The 20,846-nt window shown below is 34.1% G+C and overlaps 2 protein-coding genes across 3 annotated transcripts; one reads left to right on the top strand and one right to left on the bottom strand.

The window, feature by feature from the left end:
• Positions 1 to 29: 29 nt before the first annotated feature.
• Positions 30 to 15,736, top strand: LOC128211381 (uncharacterized). 2 transcript variants are annotated; one of them, XM_052916112.1, is made up of 8 exons: positions 30 to 110; positions 4,225 to 4,399; positions 4,838 to 4,914; positions 5,249 to 5,446; positions 5,837 to 7,157; positions 7,547 to 8,898; positions 9,451 to 9,668; positions 9,997 to 15,736. In XM_052916112.1, the coding sequence occupies exons 2-8, from the start codon at positions 4,243 to 4,245 to the stop codon at positions 10,073 to 10,075; spliced, it is 3,402 nt and encodes a 1,133-aa protein (XP_052772072.1). In that variant the 5' UTR covers positions 30 to 110; positions 4,225 to 4,242; the 3' UTR covers positions 10,076 to 15,736. The 2 variants fall into 2 exon arrangements, with proteins under 2 accessions (XP_052772072.1, XP_052772071.1); XM_052916111.1 differs by lacking the exon at positions 30 to 110 and adding an exon at positions 122 to 175.
• On the bottom strand, positions 15,732 to 19,472 carry LOC128211382 (MORN repeat-containing protein 5-like). Its single transcript, XM_052916113.1, has 5 exons — positions 19,411 to 19,472; positions 18,296 to 18,443; positions 17,336 to 17,447; positions 16,722 to 16,853; positions 15,732 to 16,020 (listed from the first exon to the last, which is right to left on the bottom strand). Exons 1-5 carry the CDS (start codon positions 19,455 to 19,457, stop codon positions 15,926 to 15,928), a joined length of 534 nt encoding a protein of 177 aa, XP_052772073.1. The 5' UTR covers positions 19,458 to 19,472; the 3' UTR covers positions 15,732 to 15,925.
• Between the last annotated feature and the right edge of the window lie 1,374 nt (positions 19,473 to 20,846).

Below are 20,846 nucleotides of genomic sequence, written 5' to 3' on the forward strand. Positions count from 1 at the left end.
GCTTACAGCAATCCTGCAATTTTGACCTGGTTGTTATTTATTTTTTTATAACTTCCTGCATTCTGTCGTTGATATTAAAATGATTTAAATTTAAAGTTGTGATACATCAGGTAAAGTGAATTAAATATTTAGAATAATGAATTCCACAACGAAAAAAGCTGTCATCAAAATGCAAGTTTGTGAAATTAGATTTTAAATGTGATATTTGGGGTGGTACAGGTATTAGATTTTCTAAAAATCTCTAGGCTTACTATTTTTTATTTGAAAAAACAAACTCTGACACTGTCAAAATAGTCAATATTTTATTTGTTAGATTTGACTAAGGTGAAGTCGAACTAGACTGTCATGCTGTGTTTTAAACTGTGTCTTCTTCATTGTATATTCTGTGTTGTTGTGCGCGTAGTCTAAAATATTAGACGTGTTATACGGGATTCTTCCAATCCCTAACGTCTAAACGGGAATGTGCAAAAAACGGGGTTGTTTTAAAAATATTGAAATTGTTTTAAGTGAAGTATTTTATGGTTGAAATTGATCATAAAGAGTTATATTCATATTTTACCATGTAAGTGAAATGCTATTTTGCACTAAACAAGCATTTAATGCATTAAAACAAGGTATTTACCTTTCCAATAAAACGAAAGTTGACTGACACAGAAAACAATTATGCGAAGGGGAACAACTCGATACAATCGTAATAACTCCGCCTTCTCCGACAAAGCTTCGAGATAGACCTCGTTATACAATCGTAACAACTCGGCCATGGCCGAAATGTTCCGAGCGATTTAAAACTGTGCCCTGAAGCCTTGCAGGTGCCCTTCATGTATATATCGTTATGTTTTGACAGAATGAAAAGAAGAAAAGCCGTCAAACTCATAATTATAAGTTGGATATTTATTTTTTGTGTACAGAACTAATATAAAATAACATTATCTGGTAATATTTCAGGTTTTTATGATATTTTATAAATGCTATATGCTTTAACCCGGAATCCTGATCGGAACAACTACCCACTTTTGATATTAAACAATTTGTACGTAAAGGATTTGCCATATCAAAAATCTGAAAAAAATCTGTCAACGTACAATTATTTGGACTAGTTGTGCGCGTAGTCCAAATAATTGTACGTTGACAGATTTTTTTTTACAATTTTTGATATGGCAAAGTTAGGGAATAGACAAGTACGTATAACACGTCTATTATTTTAGACAATCATGCACAGAGCGGCTGGTACTGTTGTTGCTGCACTTCTCTTTCAGCCAATTTAAGTTTAAACAGTCATTTTCTTCAAATTTAGAATTCTTACAAAAATCTTAAATTAAGGATAACTTAAATTAAGGATAATTATTGTACTTGCATCGGCATTCAGCTGGAACTCCAGCCACCCTGACCTGCCACAAAATGAACATTGTTTTTTTGCCCATCCAGTGTTTTATTTGCCCATCAAGTAGAAGATTAACTTATATTGGTAGGGTCAATTATATTTGTCAAACTTTCAGATCAGAATTTTTAGCTTGACTATTTGAAGAATAAGGAGAGCTATACTACTCACCCTGGCGTCGGCGGTGGCGTCGGCGTCGGCTTTGGCGTCACACCTTGGTTAAGGTTTTGCATGTAAGCACCTTTAAGTCATTATCTCAGTAAAATGCATCAGTTTTTGCATTGAAACTTTGGATATGTATTCCCAACTATCTGATATACTAAATTAATGAAGTTAGATAACAATTATTTGAATATCTAATGCAAATTACAGGCCTTTATTATTCGACTTAGAAATTCTGGTTAAGGTTTTGCGTGTTAGCACACATATGTTAATATCTCAGCAACTACTTGAGGTATTGCATTGATACTTGGTACTCAACCATCCAACCTACTAAAATAACCAAGTTAGATAACTCTAGTTTGCATTTAATGCAAATAATTTCCCCTTTATTTTTGACTTAGAAATTCTGGTTAAGGTTTTGCGTGTAAGCATACAAAGGTTAATATCTCAGCAACTACTTGAGGTATTGCATTGAGACTTTATAAAATGGTAGTCAACCATCCAACCTACTTAATTAACCAAGTTAGATAACTCTAGTTTGCATTTAATGCAAAATAATTTTCCTTTATTATTCGACTTAGAAATTCTGGTTAAGGTTTTGCATGTTACCACATTTAAGTCAATATCTCAGCAAATCATGTATTGCATTGAAACATTAGATATGTATTCCCAGACAACACTTTTTTGAATATAATGCAAATTATTGGCCTTTATTATTTGACTTCGAAATTCTGGTTAAGGTTTTGCATGTAAGCACACATAGGTTAATATCTCAGCAATTACTTCATGGATTGCATTGAGACTTTATACAATGGTACTCAACCATCCAATCTACTTAAATAACCAAGTAAGATAACTCCAGTTTGCATTGAATTAAAATAATGGCCCCTTTTTTATTCGACATAGAAATTCTGGTTAAGGTTTTGCATGTAACCACTTTTAAGTCAATACCTCAGCGAATACATCATGTATTGCATTGAAACTTTACACACAGGCTCCCATCTATTTAACCTTCTTATTTAATCAAGTAAGATAACTCTATCTTTTATAATATATAATTTGTGCCCCTTTATTATGCGACTTAGAAATTCTGGTTAAGGTCTTGCATTTTAGCACACATAGGATAATATCTCAGCAACTACTTGATGTATTGCATTTAGACTTTATACAATGGTATTCAACCACCCAACTGAATTAAAACCAAGTTAGATAACTGTATTTTGCAAATAATGGCCCTTTATTATTTGACTTCGAAATTCTGGTTAAGGTTTTGCATGTAAGCACACATAGGTTAATATCTCAGCAATTACTTCATGGATTGCATTGAGACTTTATACAATGGTACTCAACCATCCAATCTACTTAAATAACCAAGTAAGATAACTCCAGTTTGCATTGAATTAAAATAATGGCCCCTTTTTTATTCGACATAGAAATTCTGGTTAAGGTTTTGCATGTAACCACTTTTAAGTCAATACCTCAGCGAATACATCATGTATTGCATTGAAACTTTACACACAGGCTCCCATCTATTTAACCTTCTTATTTAATCAAGTAAGATAACTCTATCTTTTATAATATATAATTTGTGCCCCTTTATTATGCGACTTAGAAATTCTGGTTAAGGTCTTGCATTTTAGCACACATAGGATAATATCTCAGCAACTACTTGATGTATTGCATTTAGACTTTATACAATGGTATTCAACCACCCAACTGAATTAAAACCAAGTTAGATAACTGTATTTTGCAAATAATGGCCCTTTATTATTAGACTTAGAAATTCTCGTTAATGTTTTGCATGGAACCACATTTATGTTAATATCTCAGCACACCATGTCAATTGCATTGAAAACTAATCTATCAGTGATCCATGCATGTTTCGCCAAAACTTTTCAATCCTTACATTGAAAAGCGGCGGAATAGTCAAGCGCGCTGTCTCTGTGACAGCTCTTGTTTTTAATAAATTTCATTTAAGATTTTAAAAAATACTACATGAAGGAATGGCCCTAATGGTCTTATTTCTATAAAATTCTTATTAAATTTAGTAATTAAAGGTAGCAATGCAAAGAACAGACTACAAGGTTTTTAAAACCAAAATGTACTGGTACATTTTATTTTATCAATTTAAATGCTTAACGGGATAAATTTAATTAACATGCCATCGTTGATGCACTTGCCTTAAAGAAATGGCAAATGAGTTAAGTGTTTCTAGGAAACATTGTCATTGAAGTATTTCTAGAAAACCTTGTCATTGACACATTTAAATGAACTTTTGCTTGTGCATTTTTCTGTAAACTAAGTTGAGTGTTCATGTATTTACTTTTACAAATTCCATTTTCTTTCATGATAAGAATGTAATGTTTATGTTATTCATGATCAATACTTGTGTAATGCTGTTTACATGTATAAATATATATATGATGTTTATATATTGTTGTTCCAGTTTGTACTTATTTTATACTTTCACTAAATGTTAAAATGAAAACAGTCTACATTCTTAAAACAAGTCTTTTTTATATAAATATCTCACTAGATTATGCATGAAAATACTGCTCTAAAATGTAGCCATTGTAGTCTGAAATTATATCATGCTCCGGATCAACCTACATAAAACTTTGACCGTACCACTCTTAAAATGCTGATGAAGGGCCTGATATCAACCTTGATTCTCTCTCTTTCAGTTCTGTAGTCTGTACACCATGGCTGGAATAAGAATTCGGAATGTTCCAAAGGACGAGAAGGAAAAGACTTTAAAGATTCACTTTTCGAAGCCTGAAAATGGTGGAGGCAAGATCAAGAAAATATATTTTCCATTATTCAACAATGATGCAGTTATTTTGTATGAAAAGAAAGAAGGTAAATGAGAACAAGGTTATACATTGTTTATCAACATGTATACATGTCATTTTTTTTTAAACATTTTTGATAACATTTCAGCTGCTTGAAATGAATGGACCCCTTGAAATTAAAGCTGCACTCTCACAGATTGACCATTTTAACAACTTTTTAAAAAAAATCTTGGAAAGAGCAAATTTTGGGGTAAATATCTGCAAACCAATGATACAATGTATAAGATTGCTGACAAAAAATCAGATCATGATGTGTTAATGTTATTGGCTTTATCTCATTTCTTCCATATTTTGAACTTAAGGAGTTTCGAAATAGTCAAGAAAAATCACTAATATCACCCACAAGTTTGAACTCAAAAGGCAGCACCGTGCACACATTCTATGGTATTATAAACTTATAACATTAATTTTTATTTAAATGAATGTGTATTTCTTTGTTTTATAGTTGTAGACAGTGTTACCCAGATGGACCATCTTATGGGAGCCAAGAAACTTGAAATACAGACTCTCCCAGAACACATGGTAAGCTATACACACAACTTCAGCTCATATTACATGTTACAATTTAAATTAAATTTAACAAAATATGTATAAGTAACTAAATAAGAGTTGTGTCTCTTGGTTAACAAAGTTGAGTAATATTGATAGCTAATATGAGTTTATGAACATAAAGAGCAGTGGATTTATTACATGTAACATTTTCTGATGCCATCAGATTATAGAAATTTGCCTGTAAATCTTCAACCCACCAATATAACTCATGGGCCAGTGTTGTCACAAATCCTAGCCTCACAAGCCTAAGTGACTGTATTCAGATACCTCTTTCCTTATAAAAATAATATCATGTTGTTTTCAGATCTTTACCAGCCTAAGTGCTCGTCTCGACCCAGATGCCTCAGTGCTTGTACAGGCCACCCAGTCTCTACATGATGAGATGATGTTTGGAGAAAATATTCGCCTGGTGGAGGAGGCGGATCAGACATACACGTTACATGGCAACTGGTTCCAGCTGGAGTGGGCGTGGCATTATATTGACTGCTTCATGCAACAACAGGTTAATGTTTACATCTAGAAAAATTAGGATGTTTTGTTTCATAGTATTATATGATATAATGAGTAAAGAACATAGTTAAATGTGACCCATTTATGGAGTTTTGAGTGATTTATAAAGTACACTATTTTGCTGGATCAATTTATAGTTTATTATGTTTATAATTGTGGTTTAAATAAAGTTAAACCAATGTGTTTGTTTAGGCTTTCATTTTATGATTTATAAGCTATATTTGTTTGTAACATGCATGCACAAATTCTTTTGTTAATTTACTATGCCATAATTCAAATATATAGAAGTTTATACATGCATGCCTTGCATAAAATTTTATCTAGTTTTAAACTGTTCACAAAGTATCACTTTAATCTTGAAATATCTGTTGAACCATTTTAGGAGATAATTCAGCATGAAATAAACCAACAGCCCCAGAGATACGCAGGAACTCCTAGAGAAGTCGACCAATCAGAACTGAGCCGAGGAGTGACAAGTCCCAGAAACAGCCCACGTTCACCACTGGAAGTCAACAGTCAACTGAGGAAGAATATTGATCAGCGTAGCCAAAATCTTGATGCCTCTTTGTCGCTTGGAGCTAGACAGAAGAAGAGGGATATTGACATGAATCAAGCCTCTGGTTCACACAGATCACATGATGTACATGTGAGTCAATCTGGACACCAAGAGTCTAGTTCGGGGGTACATCATGCATTCAGTGATGATGATGATGATGTTGCTTCACCTGCTCTAATAGACCAGTTAAGGAAGGCAAATGCGAGAAGAACTGAAGATGACAGGGGTAACAAGCATAGTCGAGATTTAGTAGGCATGTATGATAGAGAAAATTATGTTGACGATGATGAAAGAGGAATACCAAGCCTTCATGGGGAAGGGTTTGTGGTACCTTCTGATACACTGCATGGCTCCCTTCAGATGCCTGAAGCAAGAAGGTCAGATGACCAGAATGATACTTTCCAACAGTTTTCTGGCCAATCATTGGGCCAGACAGCAGAACATGAGACAGCCGATGCAGACTATGGGAGGACCGCAAATAGAGATCAAGGTCATGCTCATGAAACTTCTGTAAAAGACAAGCATGAAGATACTGGGCTCCTTTCAAGCTCTCAGTCTTCAAATCTTTCCACTCAGAGTAAATCTGCAACTCCTGTTAGGAAGGAAAGTCTGTCAAAATACAGTAAGCCTTCTGGAAACTTGTCCGACACATCAGTCGGTGGTCCCTCCCCAAGAACTACACCACCTAGAGTTTCACACTCAGCATTGCGGAGCAACATTCCGGACCGATACACAGAGGACCAACTGCTATCTTCCTTTGATATAAATGGAATGAAGGTGACGCTGTATTATGGAAATATAGCTCAAGAAGAAACCGACGCAATAGTTAATCCAGCCAATGAGAATTTAGAGCACTACGGCGGGTTAGCCTACATTTTGCGTCAAGCTCGAGGCGCGGAGATGGACCTTGAATGCCGTAATTTTATTCGTCATAATGGCAGTTTAAAAACAACCGAAGTTACACACACGTCAGGGGGTGGTAAAATAAAGTCTTCCCATATCATCCATGCTGCTGGGCCAATGTGGCTAACTCCCACATACAGGGAAAAATTCACTAGACAGCTCACACAGACATTCCTGAACTGTTTAAATTATGCTGAGGAAAGGCTGTGGATTCGCTCAGTGGCTTTACCATACATCTCTACAGGTATCAAACATGTATACACATTGAATAATATTAATTATTGTGAAGAAGAATCTTGTGTTAAACCTTACGTTAATAAACCACATCTCTGAGTAGACAAAAGTACTGCACATTATCATTCATAAAACTTCTCTGGTGTTTAGCAGCCAGAATTTTTTAATTATTAAAATATAGATAATGACCTTTTCAGTATGTTAAGAATAGATCTGTGTTCCTCTTATCTCAATTAATGCTTGATGTCAACATGTAGGGTTAATCACATGTGCATTGTTTTTATAAATGGAAGACCATTACATAATTGTATATGTATGTATTACCAGTATCTCAGCAAAAATACTCTGATTCTCAATAGAAATAGCTGTATATAAAATGGCTGTATTTTTCCTTTGTAGGTGTATATGGAGCACCACTAGATGTTTGTGTGAAGTGCTTCCTAAATGCTGTCCTCATATTCACTGCGGAAGGCTCCACCGACCATCGCCTGAATGACGTCCGACTGGTGAACAATGATGCAGAGAGCACAGTCACTTCTATAGTCCTTGTTCAAACCCAACTTGACATGGGCATACCAGCGTTGTCTGCTGATGCTCATGAACTCATGATGGAGTCAAAAGAAAAATCTGAGACATCACGCACGGCTCAGTTAAACCTTCCTCGAGGCAGACAGGATACTGGAGGAGCGTTATCACAGACTATGCGAGGAACAACAGGTGTCTTACAAAGGTTGAGCTCACAGGAGGCTGAGAGAGACTCTGGTAGTGGATTGAAGTCTTATACACATCGAAGAACTTCATCCTTGAGTCGCATGCCGCAGAGAAAATCGGATGTGAGCAGTGATGATAGTTATAGTTTGTATGGTTCGAGGGCCACTGAGGGTCACAGTAGCAGGGATAAGGGTTATGGTTCACGGGCCACTGAGGGTCACAGTGGCAGGGATAAGGGTTATGGTTCAAGGGCCACTGGGGGTTACAGTAGCGGGGATAAAGGTTATGGTTCACGGGCCACTGAGGGTTACAGTAGTGGAGATAAGAGTTCTGGTAGCAACAGTTCACATGAAAGAAGCCGGGAGAAGACAAGGTCATACACACAGGAAGATAAGACTTCTTTGTCCTCAGCAAAAATGAGCCAGACCATTGGTGGAAGGTCAAAACTGAAGATGGATGATTTCATGGATAAAAGTATGTCCCCAAGGTCCACCAAATCTGCAGACACTGGTTCAAGAGCTGCACCAAAAATCAAACAAAATTTATTACCCAGTGGTCAAAGGTTGAAATCGACAAGGCCAACCACAACTACTACTTCATCATTTGGCCAGAGAACAAGCGATGACTACGGGGCCTTTTCAAGGCCTCACTCTGGTTTAACTGGTCGGCATGACACCAGCGATGAAGATGAATTTGGACTACAGAGCCTTCCAGCAGATTTAAGCAAGCATACCTTTAGAGAGCGATTTTTACAAGGGGAACAGAAGTTGGAAAAGTGTGCGATATGTCTTGATACGGTGAGAGATCCAAAGCAGTTGAAGTGTAATCATGTGTTTTGTCATCCATGTATTGATGAACATTTTAGAAAGTCCAAACCAGCGTGCCCAGTTTGTGGGTCAATCTTTGGCCGAGTTAAAGGTGATCAGCCAATCGCAGGCAGAATGACTTACAAAACTGATCGCGATAAGTTTCTACCAGGATACGAGGGCGAAGATGGGATGATTATCATTACCTACACATTCCCAGATGGACGGCAAGAGGTATGGTAGTAATTAAAAGTTTAATATTGAGAAAAGCTTATTTATGAAATGTGTATAATTCAAAACTACCGAGCGTCCATGTATGTGTACTATGCCAATATAATTGTGGTCTGTCCTACATCAGGCTAATAAATCTTAAGCTGTATACTTGTTGTTACATTGTCATGTCACTATCTTTGTTAAATTTAACTTCACATAGATTGTAAATTATGTTTGTTGACCATGAATGTTGTTACATTTCAATTTTAATCAATGTTATGTATAGACTTCAGAGGAATGAAGCTCATTTTCATAGGTTCATAAAGACTCTTAATGTATTGTGAGCTTTGTTAATTTACATCTTAAGTATTTTTACCTAAGCTTAAGCCATAGTTCCATAGTATCATTTACTTTCCATCATACTATGTCCTGTTTGAACAGGTCTTATATTGAATGCTTGACTTATTGATATCTCAAACTATGATTACCAAACATTTAAACATTTTTAGCCAATTTAATACACAAATATTTGGGCATACTGTTTCAAATAAATACTTAATTATAAAATTTCAGCATGGCCACCCTCATCCTGGAAGGTCGTACAAGGGTATAAGCCGTAAAGCATACCTGCCAAACAGTGTTGAGGGGAGGGAAGTGCTACGACTCTTGAGGAAAGCCTTCGATGCTCGCCTGGTGTTTACAATCGGGGATTCCAAGATGTCGGGGAAATCTGATGTTCTTACATGGAATGACATTCACCATAAAACCAGTATAAACGGAGGGCCAACTAGGTTAGTTTCCTTATCATTTTCAAGGATAGGTTGTAGCGACTGAAAAAAAATAGTTTAATAAGTTTTACTAACTGTTTATATTAAATAAATCTCCCTTTCTGTCAGAGCACTGGTAACTTTTAAAGAAATGATGGGATTCCTATGGACAAAATATAAGACAGACAGAGGTGTTAATTGTTGTAATTATGTTTAAAACGTTTTCATGACAAAACATCCTATATATCATGATTTAATGAATTATATGATATATAACAAAAAAATTTTTTTATCAACAATGCTATTTTGTAACTTGCAAAGACAAATCCATAATTTCATTTCCTCATTTCAGATTTGGCTATCCGGACCCGACATACCTAGACCGTGTGAGAGATGAACTGGCTGACAAGGGTATTGTCTCCGAAAAGTGACACTTCCAACTCACAGATTAACCATCCTATGTAACTGTTTGATTGTGCTGTGATTAAAGACTGGAAAGTTTTAAATATTTCTGTTTAAATGGTCCTTCGTGTTTCGTAGTTTCAAGGCCATGAAAATATTGCTTTTTGTTGATAGAGTAATCATATCTACTTTCAGCCAAACAATTTGGCAACAGTTTGGCAAATTTATTTACTTGATTATGTGTTTTGTGCTATTATACATTTTTTTAAATATAATACTATCAATGGTCAGCCAATTGTTTTTGTTTTAATAGGCAGTTACTTTAAAGTTAAAGGAATGCTTCGAATTATGTCCACAAAGTGAATCAAAATGAAATTCATGTAACCAGTATACATGTACCACACTTTCTCTGTGATAGTAGTTTATATTTTTATTCAGGAGCATGATTATTTTAATAGGGCAAGCAGTTTAAATAATAATGTACACAAAAAAACGGTATTAAACAGGTTTTGTAGCACAAAATGTGTGTATTCATAAATGCATATTATTGAAATAATCTGTTATAATGGAACATGTTAATCATGTTTAACTTTAGTTTGCTTATCATCTGCAGCCATTTGTATTAAAAGCAATAAGTTTATAATCCCCATGTTATCTTTTGGCAAATATGCAATTAAAATCGGTTTCATTGGTCAACAATATTTATTTGATAGATATTGACCAATCAATTAATAATTTGGCCAACTTTTATGAAACCAGTCTTAACCAGTTTTGTACAATTGGCTGCAGTATTTGTTCTACCAATACAAAAAGGACATGCAAAACAAATCATCAAAAAGCTGTCTACATTTTTGTGGTGTTTTCCAGGGGCTGTATTCAAAAACCAACTTACATTTTAATTTTAAGATTAGAAACCTTGAGTGTTATGATTGGACTGTAAAAATAACCGGCCAATGAACTGAATGGAATCACTTAGATGTGTCTAAAGACAAGGATAAGAATGATAATGAATACCGCTACAGGGAACATAGTTGAGGTATTGTCATAGCCGTAGTGTCGTCATCAGATCTGTACAGAAACCTTGGCCATACCTCAAAAAATTGTTCTAGCTCCTCATATGAAACTTATTTCACAATTTTCTAGTAACAATATAATCGTGTTTTCACTGTATTGTTTCTGTGTTGCAAAGGACAATACTCTGGTTTTACGTGTTTGACTTATGCCCCTTTATCATCTGAGAGTAACAGACGAGTGTTGGCATCTATCTACTGCGTTTCTTGTTCTGTTTCACAATTAGTTAAGCCTCGCTCAAAAGGGTCTTTCCTGGCATGGCCATTGTAATCCTATATCTGTATTATTTTCTTCTGAGTATTATGTTTGACAATAGTAGTGAAATTGCCGCAAGCAGATATGGGGCTTTTAGCTTACATGGACTTGCTCATCATATCAAACATGTTTTAACATAAAACAAATATAACATATCTTAAAGGTATCTTTAACCATAAACAGGTGGCTCAAATGATGCTGCTGTTCTTTTTTCAGTCATAAGAGCCTATGCATCTCAAAGTTACTGCATATATAATATTGACTACGGTATGTTAAGACCTATAATTCCGTTCTTTGGGGGTTCTGGCCTATTTACATTCCATTTTTTTTGTTTAACTGTATTTTTTGTTTTGTTTGTTTACAGGTTTATTGTGTACACTGTTAATTTTTTAGCTCCACTGGCCGAAGGCCATGGAGCTTATGTCGTCACAGATTGTCCGTCATGAGTGCGTGCGTGCGTGCGTAAACTTTTACTTTAAACGACATCTCCTCTGAAACTGATAAGCGGATTTTGACAAAACTTCACAGGAATGTTCCTTTGGTGGTCCTTTTCCAAAATTGCTCAAATGGTTCCGGTCCATTGCACAATATGGCCGCCAGAGCTAAAAATAGCAAAATCTTTAAACGACATCTCCTCTGAAACGGTTCGGCAGATTTTGATGAAACTTGACAGTAATGTTCCTTGGGTGGTCCTTTATTAAAATTGCTCAAATGGTTCTGGTCCATTGCACAATATGGCCGCCACAGCTAAAAATAGCAAAATCTTTAAACGACATCTCCTCTGAAACGGATAGGCAGATTTTGATGAAACTTGACAGAATTGTTCCTTGGGTGGTCCTTAACCAAAATTGCTCAAATGGTTCCGGTCCGCTGCACAACATGGCTGCCAGGGCAAAAAAATAGAAAAACCTTTAAAGAACATCTCAGAAACCGATGATCAGATTTTGATGAAACTTAACAGAAATGTTCCTTGGATGGTCCTTTACCAAAATTGCTCAAATGGTTCCGGTCCATTGCACAATATGGCCGCCAGAGCTAAAAATAGCAAAATCTTTAAACGACATCTCCTCTGAAACGGTTTGGCAGATTTTGATGAAACTTGACAGTAATGTTCCTTGGGTGGTCCTTTATTAAAATTGCTCAAATGGTTCTGGTTCATTGCACAATATGGCCGCCACAGCTAAAAATAGCAAAATCTTTAAACGACATCTCCTCTGAAACGGATAGGCAGATATTGATGAAACTTGACAGAATTGTTCCTTGGGTGGTCCTTAACCAAAATTGCTCAAATGGTTCCGGTCCGCTGCACAACATGGCTGCCAGGGCAAAAAAATAGAAAAACCTTTAAAGAACATCTTCTCAGAAACCGATGATCAGATTTTGATGAAACTTAACAGAAATGTTCCTTGGATGGTCATTAACCAAAATTTGTTAAATGGTTCCAGTCCACTGCACACCATGGCTGCCAGAGCTAAAAAATAAAAAAAACTTTATACGACTTGTTGTCGAAACCGATGACCTTTTTTCGATAAAACTTGACAGAAATGTTTGTTTGGTGCTCCTTTACTCAAATTGCCCAAATCATTTCGGTCCACTGCACAACATGGCAGCCAGAGCTATTAAAGTAAAAAAAAAAATTAAATAACTTCTCCTCAAAAATTGATGATTGTATTTCTATGAAACTTGACGAAAATGTTCGTTAGGTGGTCTTTGCTTGAACCTTTTGGCCAGTGGAGCACAGGCACTGATGTGCCTCTTGTTCTTTGTTATTTTGGTAAAATTATCACAATACATGTTGTTATTGTATATATATATATATATACATGTTGACCAAAAATATGAAAACAACAGCATTGTAGATGATGTACAAGTCTTAAATTAATGTCAGTTCTATCACAATATAACAAGAATTTAAATCCCTGTTCTATCACATTTTATGTACAGTTTTACAGGACAAGTATCATATATTTTTAACTAGAATCATTACGTTAGTGTCAGTGTCCTATGACATTTGTGTGTATGAATTGATTATTATTTTTCTTGATAAGGGTATGTTTGCTGCCATTTTATATTATCTCTTTCTTTAAGTTTTCTTAAAGCAGGACACATAAATCATTCTGTTTATCTTATATCAATATAGGTTGAAGATTTGGTTGAAGTGCCTTTAATACATTTGAGGGTTTGTCCATATACTTTTCATGATTTTAATTTGTTTTAATAAATTATGTATTGTAGAAATGATATTTTCAAGCAAGTTAAGATCACATACAAACTGAAATAAAAGAAGACAACGTTCACTAAAAATGGAGAAAAAACAGTGACAATTACTACAATAAAAATACTCTAAATAACACACTTTGAGTGTATTTTTACTGCCTAATAGTACATATTAGCAAAAAAAATATGCATTTAATATTTGAAGTGCAATTTAAAGGTATTCTTACCTGATATCAATTTTGACAAGAAAAAATATGATTAAAAATATGATGCCAATACTGCTGTGTTTAAATGCACCTAATTTTAATGCACTTATTTATTGTGCAATTTAAAAGAACATTTTTTTAGAAAACAGAGTAAATGGATATACATTGAAGATTCTAAATCAGTGGAGGTGTACTGTATGTTCGAACAGGTATACCTTTCTTTATGCCAGCTACTATTTTAATTGTATACTTTTCAAAATTGTATATAATACGCTGTACACATTCCATGTTTTTTATTGTAAAGTTATGAAGGTTGTAATGAAGAACCAGCTATGTTTATATATACATATTGTTATGATTTTATTCATGTTTTTCATGTTACAACATTTTAGATAATAAAGTGTGTGGGTCTTTACATTGATATTAATGGCAGTAAGTCTTGGCATGATTTTGAAATTATAATGCTTCAGTGTCCATCTGCCAAAAATGATGTAGTCTTAAACTTAATTTTACCTAGCTGAAAAAAAGCATTGTTGTCTCAAGCATTGTTTTAAAATGTCATTTGTAGATGTATTTTTATGATGGGACATATTCAGTGAATACCAGTGCTGGGAGGATAGCTGTTGGCATCCACAAATATTGTCCACACTTTACCTTTGCAGATAATCACCATTCATCACCAAATATGGTCCAACTGTTTATGGACCAAACATTTTAGAAAAATTAGATAATTAGCCATAAATCCCAGTAACTCAATAATTAATGCCCTTGAATTGACAAATATCGCAGAATCAACACCGTCCACACTCTAACATTGGCAAAAGTACACCAATATAATCACCAAACTTGATCCAATGATTATGATTGACACAAATTTATCGAATTGACATTGTCTGTTTTCATACTCTAGCATCCTATCATCACCAAATATATCAAAGAAGATTGATAAGTCAGAAGTTCCAGGCATTACAGGGTTATGGCCCTTTTACAGAATTAAGTGGCCTCTTCTATCTTCGTCAAATTTACACCAATCATAATCATACTTGGTCAAAATATTTAATAGCACAATATCTCCGCCAAGTTTGATAACTAGCTGAAAAAAAGTCAGCCAGGCCTTTGGCGCTTGAATTAACATTTAGGTTGATAGAATTGTTACTTTCAGAATATGGCAGATGCACACAAGTCACACACCAAACTTGGGGCGCATTGTTTATGAGCAAAACCTCTATGAAAACTTTGATAACTAGCCCATGTGTCTCAGCACTCCAGAGCTAGACCAATTAATTAACACAAATGTAAAGTGCCTGCTCTTTCAATTCGGCAAAATCTATTTTTGTCATAATGTTTATGGTCATAATATATCTACAAAATTAAACAATAAATCTGAAAGTTCAAGTCACACCACAGTTATGGCCCTTCAATTGACGAAAGAGGAATGATCACAATTGGCAGTGTTTGTTCTTTAATTTTGAAAGAAAAAAGGTATACCACTGCTCATGAAACTCGGTGTCCTTATAGGATGTGTGTTATATTGAGATACTAGTAGATGAAATTCTTGTTATACAATCTTTTGTAGAGCTGCTATTATTCTGTGTATGTTTGAAATCCGTCCAGAAATGATATTCATATTATGTCAATATTTTAATATTACAGCTGTAGCATTTTGCCACAAGTGCCATATATTTGTTTTAATTTAGTTTTAGTCGACACTATAGTGTGTAATTGGTATTTTACAAATGACTCCATAAAACCTAAAGATGTACTATTGTTTAATGTAATAGATTAATTCAAAAGACTGTTTTAAAGAGTAATAAAAGACTAATACAAGTGAAGAATAACTTATGATGCCAGATGGATGTTGTTTTCTGTATTATTTTACACATGCACATGACATTATATAGTGAAAATGTCCTGAATGCAACAATAAACACATTAATCAGATGAAGGCTTTTATTCTTTTTTTACAATTAATTCTTTACAATAAATACAAAGTCACTATTTTGTAAAGAGATAAAGATATCAAAATAAACAAGGTACAAGTATCACAAGCTTTTTACAAAATGATGGGGGTAAAATAAAATCATAATATCACAGTCCAATATTTTTACAAAACAGTTTTGCAACTTCAGACTATGACAGAGTTGGAGGAACAGTCTTTTTCAATCCAACATATTCGTCCCAGCCTTTACGACAAGTTTTTACGATCCAGTTGTGTTCGTCATCATCTGCAAAATATGAAATACAACAGTGCATTATAAAAGAAATATATTGAATTTGGCCACTCTTATTGATTAGTTTGTTTGGCGTTTTCCTTACCAAATTTTTAGGTCTGAGTAGACATTTAGTTACTATAATCATGCAAGTGTGTTTTTTTTACTTTCTACTGAAGATTTTACCATTATAAACTATTGAAAACAAATTTGGGACCACAGGCTAGATACTTTTTTTGTTAGTTGGGAAATGCCAAACTATTAATGATTGTGGCTTTGGTGTTGCTGTCTTTGAGAAGTATGTTTTATATATAGAGTTATCAAAGCTAGCATTTGGGAATAACAAGCCAGTATCCTGATAGGTTTATAAATTGTTACAAGCGTGGCTATGTAATAATCCTTAAATTTTAACCAAGTGGACTAATTATTAAAATCCTTTGTGGCTTTTGTCCACATCCACATCCACCATGGATAATAATTACACCTTACTGTCATTGGTCAATGGATTATAACATGAATAGTCATAGAAGAGAGACATACTTGATATTTTTCAAAACAAAACAACAAAACCCTGACGAGCCAAAATCAAAATTACATAAGACTTGGTGACATAAAATTGCATGTTTTATCTGTGACACACACATTAAGTTCACAACTTTTTAAAACTTTCTATGAATCATAGCAGATTTTGAAATGATATGAAAGACAATACAAACCTGCATTTCTCAAGAACTTTTTGTTATAGTCTACTACAACTTTGGACTTTGGGTCGTAGAAACCATCCCCACAATCATAACAGCCCTCTGGAATATCTCTAGGAGGAACACGATTCGTTAGCTGGGACCGACCTGAAAGATAAAATATAAGTTACACATTTGTGTGAATTGAACTTTAGCCAACATCGAAATTGAGCACTAGTTGACAGAATAAAAAATGATGTTTTGCCATTTATGACGATTTTACAGATTTCTGATAATTGAAGGTCTGGAATCCTTGATGGAAATAGCCACCTGCAAGGATGTTTGAAAGCACTCTTGTCTTGAATTAAAACGAATTGTTTGAAAATAGGGTTGGCATGTTTCAATTTAAAATTAATACAGTTTGCATTAATGATATGTGTACAATAATGGTAAGGACATATTCTTAGTGATTGAGAGACTTGCATTGATATATTTCAGACAAAAAGTTCCTTAATTAATGACAAAGAAATTTAACTAACAAATAAAAAATGGAAGCCTTTGGCCTAGCTCTGGCACTGCAATGTCATAGTACAATACCAGCTATATGTGCCTGTTAAAGACATTTGACCACAAACACAATCATTACAAACCTGCTGGTTGCAGTCCAGTCTTTATTTCGGTATAGAATCTACGATCATATCCATCACAATACTCCCAGTTTTCTTCTTCATAAGGAAGGCCATCGGCAAAAGTGTACTTCCCCTAGAAACACAGATTTAGATTAAATCTATATTACATTTATATATGTGCAACATACCAAGTCAGCTCTTGTGAGACTGGGAGGCATTTAAATCCCAACTGAAAACCTTTTTATCTGTTTTATTCAAAGTATACGAATGCGAGTATCATCTGTAATGGTTTTTGACTGCTGCATGCATCCAGTACTTTATCCACATCACAAGAAAGTCTTGCAGGGATGCAATTATTTCAAATGATGATGACCTTAACCTCCTCAATATTACTAGGCTTCTATTAAAACCTGCGTCTTACACTGTACCATACACTTTAATTCTTGTTCCGAAAAGAAATTAAGTTTTATAATATTTGTTTCTGTTGAAAATATATACATTTATGTACATTAAATTACTTTACAAATAAAAACTTACAATTTAATCTATTTTATTGAATTTCAATCTGTTTGTTTATGAGCTCGGAAATTTGGCAGGTGTACAAATGTCATGTACATGTAAGGCATACTAATAACTATGATAGCTTTTTTTGAAATTTAAGATATATATTTTTCATCATTAAAAGAGTCAAGCGTAAGAAATTGTTTAATGCCCTTTTAAATGAAACATTTTAAAAACATTACTTAAAACAATATCAAATGAACACATTGTATGTTACAGTGTAGCGAGTATCTTAGTAATAGCCTAATTATAATAATAAATCACTTACTTGAATTTTTTTAAATTAAAAGACATTAAAAACTAGCATGCATTCTAATGATACAAATTTAGAACGACATTACAAGTTAACTTCTTTTAATAAATCAACAGTATATATGTTATTATTGTTATACCGCCCTTTTAAAAAAGAAGGACATGTACCTCTATGGCTATTCCTTTATCCCATGTGGCCACATATTTACTTCCATTTGGAAAGAACAGTGTACCCTTGCCTTGGAACATGCCATCTTTCAATTCTCCCTCATATTTGGTTTCAGTAGGAAATGTGTAATTGCCAGATCCTTCTAACCTGGAATATTTATGAATAGATAATAACATATGAATTGCATTTAACAAGAATGTTATACATACTAATCATTATAGTCATATATGTGAAATTGACCGGTCTTCAGTTGTCAATCAAACAATCTGTTGACCAATAAAAATATTATTTTGTAAATATGTTTGCACATGGTTGCATTATACAATCTTCATTCACTGTTTCAAGAGATCAAACTTTAAAAATTATAACTTTAAATAGCCTAAGAAACCCAGTGTTAATGGGACTATGCTGCTTCAATGGGCTCTAACTCATCTCAATCCTTTGAATTAACTGAACAACCTGCATTCAACCTTGATTGGTCAAAGAAAATTGTGATTTATACAGCCTATCTTTCATGAATTAAAAGCTGGGATGCAGGCCAACTGGGATTGACGGGCAATGGCCCTTGTTCACCCAACTAGATTTGCCCCTGTAAATCATGTCCTTTATGCATGGTATTTAAATTTAATACACTTTATGATGTAAGGCCTTAGGGCATTGTGGCATTCATCATGGTCGAGCAATAATTATGAGCTATTATGCAGCAAACTGGTCAATGAATGTGGGCAGATCTTTGCACAAGTCCAAATAAATCTATGTGTAGAATCCTGTTATGAAAGCCTATTTTAAATTTTAGACAAATTTGTTTACAATCTAAAAGTAAACTTATATGTCTATTTGATAAAGTATCGACATTTTCAGAATCTTACAGCTATTTATAAGAAAAATTCAATATATATGTGCGTGTCGTTTTCAATGAATACGTTTATACCTTTTCGCAGTGGTTTGTATAATGTATCCGAATTCATTTCGCTAATATCCGAAATATTAAACATGAATTATTCATTATTTTCAGATTGAGTATATTATTAAAATAACATTCACTTGAAGGGAAAATATAAAAATTAAAGAAACCACTTAATAAGCGATTTTTAACGCTTCTTCAAAGTTTTACCTGCCGTTTTTGTGATCCCCTTCATATGCACTACCTGTGTACTCCATTTTGGATTTACCTTGTTGTCATAACAGCAGCACGTGATGTATCGTATCTACTTTGTAAAATAGAGGTTTCGTACTCATTGTATATAGAAATAGCAATGCGGGGGTGATGATTTAACGCGAATTTAACATGAAAGTGAAATCCACTCATAACTCATTTACTATTAACAATTAAAGGGTTTATGTTTCAATTTTTTACGAAATAGATAAAAATGCACTACGAACAAATTTTTGTCACCGAGTACTCTGACAACACCTAACACAAGTCAAGTCAAGTCAATATTTATTTATTGTCGGGTACTATCATCAACAGTTTAACATAAGCTATGAATAGCTTTTGACCGACATAATAAAAAAGCATAATTTATGTAACTAATATATCACACACATCAGTGCATGCAAATAATAATATACAGTACAGCATGTACACTTGAAACAAATAAATAATTCCTATAATAAAATCACAAAAACATATTTGGCAGTTGATAGACATTAGGCTGTATATAAAATGTAGGTAAATTAGCATAATTTAAAGCATAAGTTAATCGAAAATACTAATCACAGGGTAATACGACAATGCATTTAGCATGGGAAATAAAAACAAAAGAAGTCACAATTAATTAACATTATTTAAATCAAAGACACATTGAAAGAGACCAGCTGTCTAGGCAGTCTAAGCTCGCTAGGTCCCATCCAACATATCTTTGATTAAGACATTTTACAGCATGATATATGACAGCATTCTTATATGCAAAATGAGCATTTGCAGTTATCTCCGCTCCATGCCCGGACTAAACTCTTGAAATGATTAGAATTAGTTTCTTCCCTGAAATGTTGCGGAAGTGAGTTCCAGAGTTTAGGGGCACCGGAGCTGAAAGAAGTGCACCCATATGTTGTTGTTCTTACAGTTGGGATAGCAGCCATCATCTTATATCTAAAGTTAAAGGAATGTTCTTTTATTACCACTAAGTCATGTAGATACATTGGACCCTGCTTGTGGATAATTTTGTGGGTTTCTATAGCAATGGACCTTAACCTTCTAAGCTTGAGAGTTGGCAACATTGATTTAGATAAAAGTGTTGGGTAATCAGATGTGTAATCATTGCATATAAATCTGAGGGCTCGTTCTTGTACTTTTTCAAGCTTCTTAGTATGCACCTCGCCACAAAAATGCCAAGTAATTGGACAGAAATTGAAACTTGATAGGATAAATGAGTAATATATGTTTAACTTTCCTAGTTTACAAAGGTTATGACCTATTCGCTTTAAAACATTAAGCTGTCTTGAGGCTTTCTTGCAAATGCTTGAAATATGGACATCAAATTTAAGTTTGAAGTCTATTGTGACACCCAAGAGTTTGACACTCTCTTCACATTTTATAGTTGTCTCATT

Source organism: Mya arenaria, chromosome 12 (assembly GCF_026914265.1).
Source record: "Mya arenaria isolate MELC-2E11 chromosome 12, ASM2691426v1".
NCBI lineage: Eukaryota > Metazoa > Mollusca > Bivalvia > Myida > Myidae > Mya > Mya arenaria.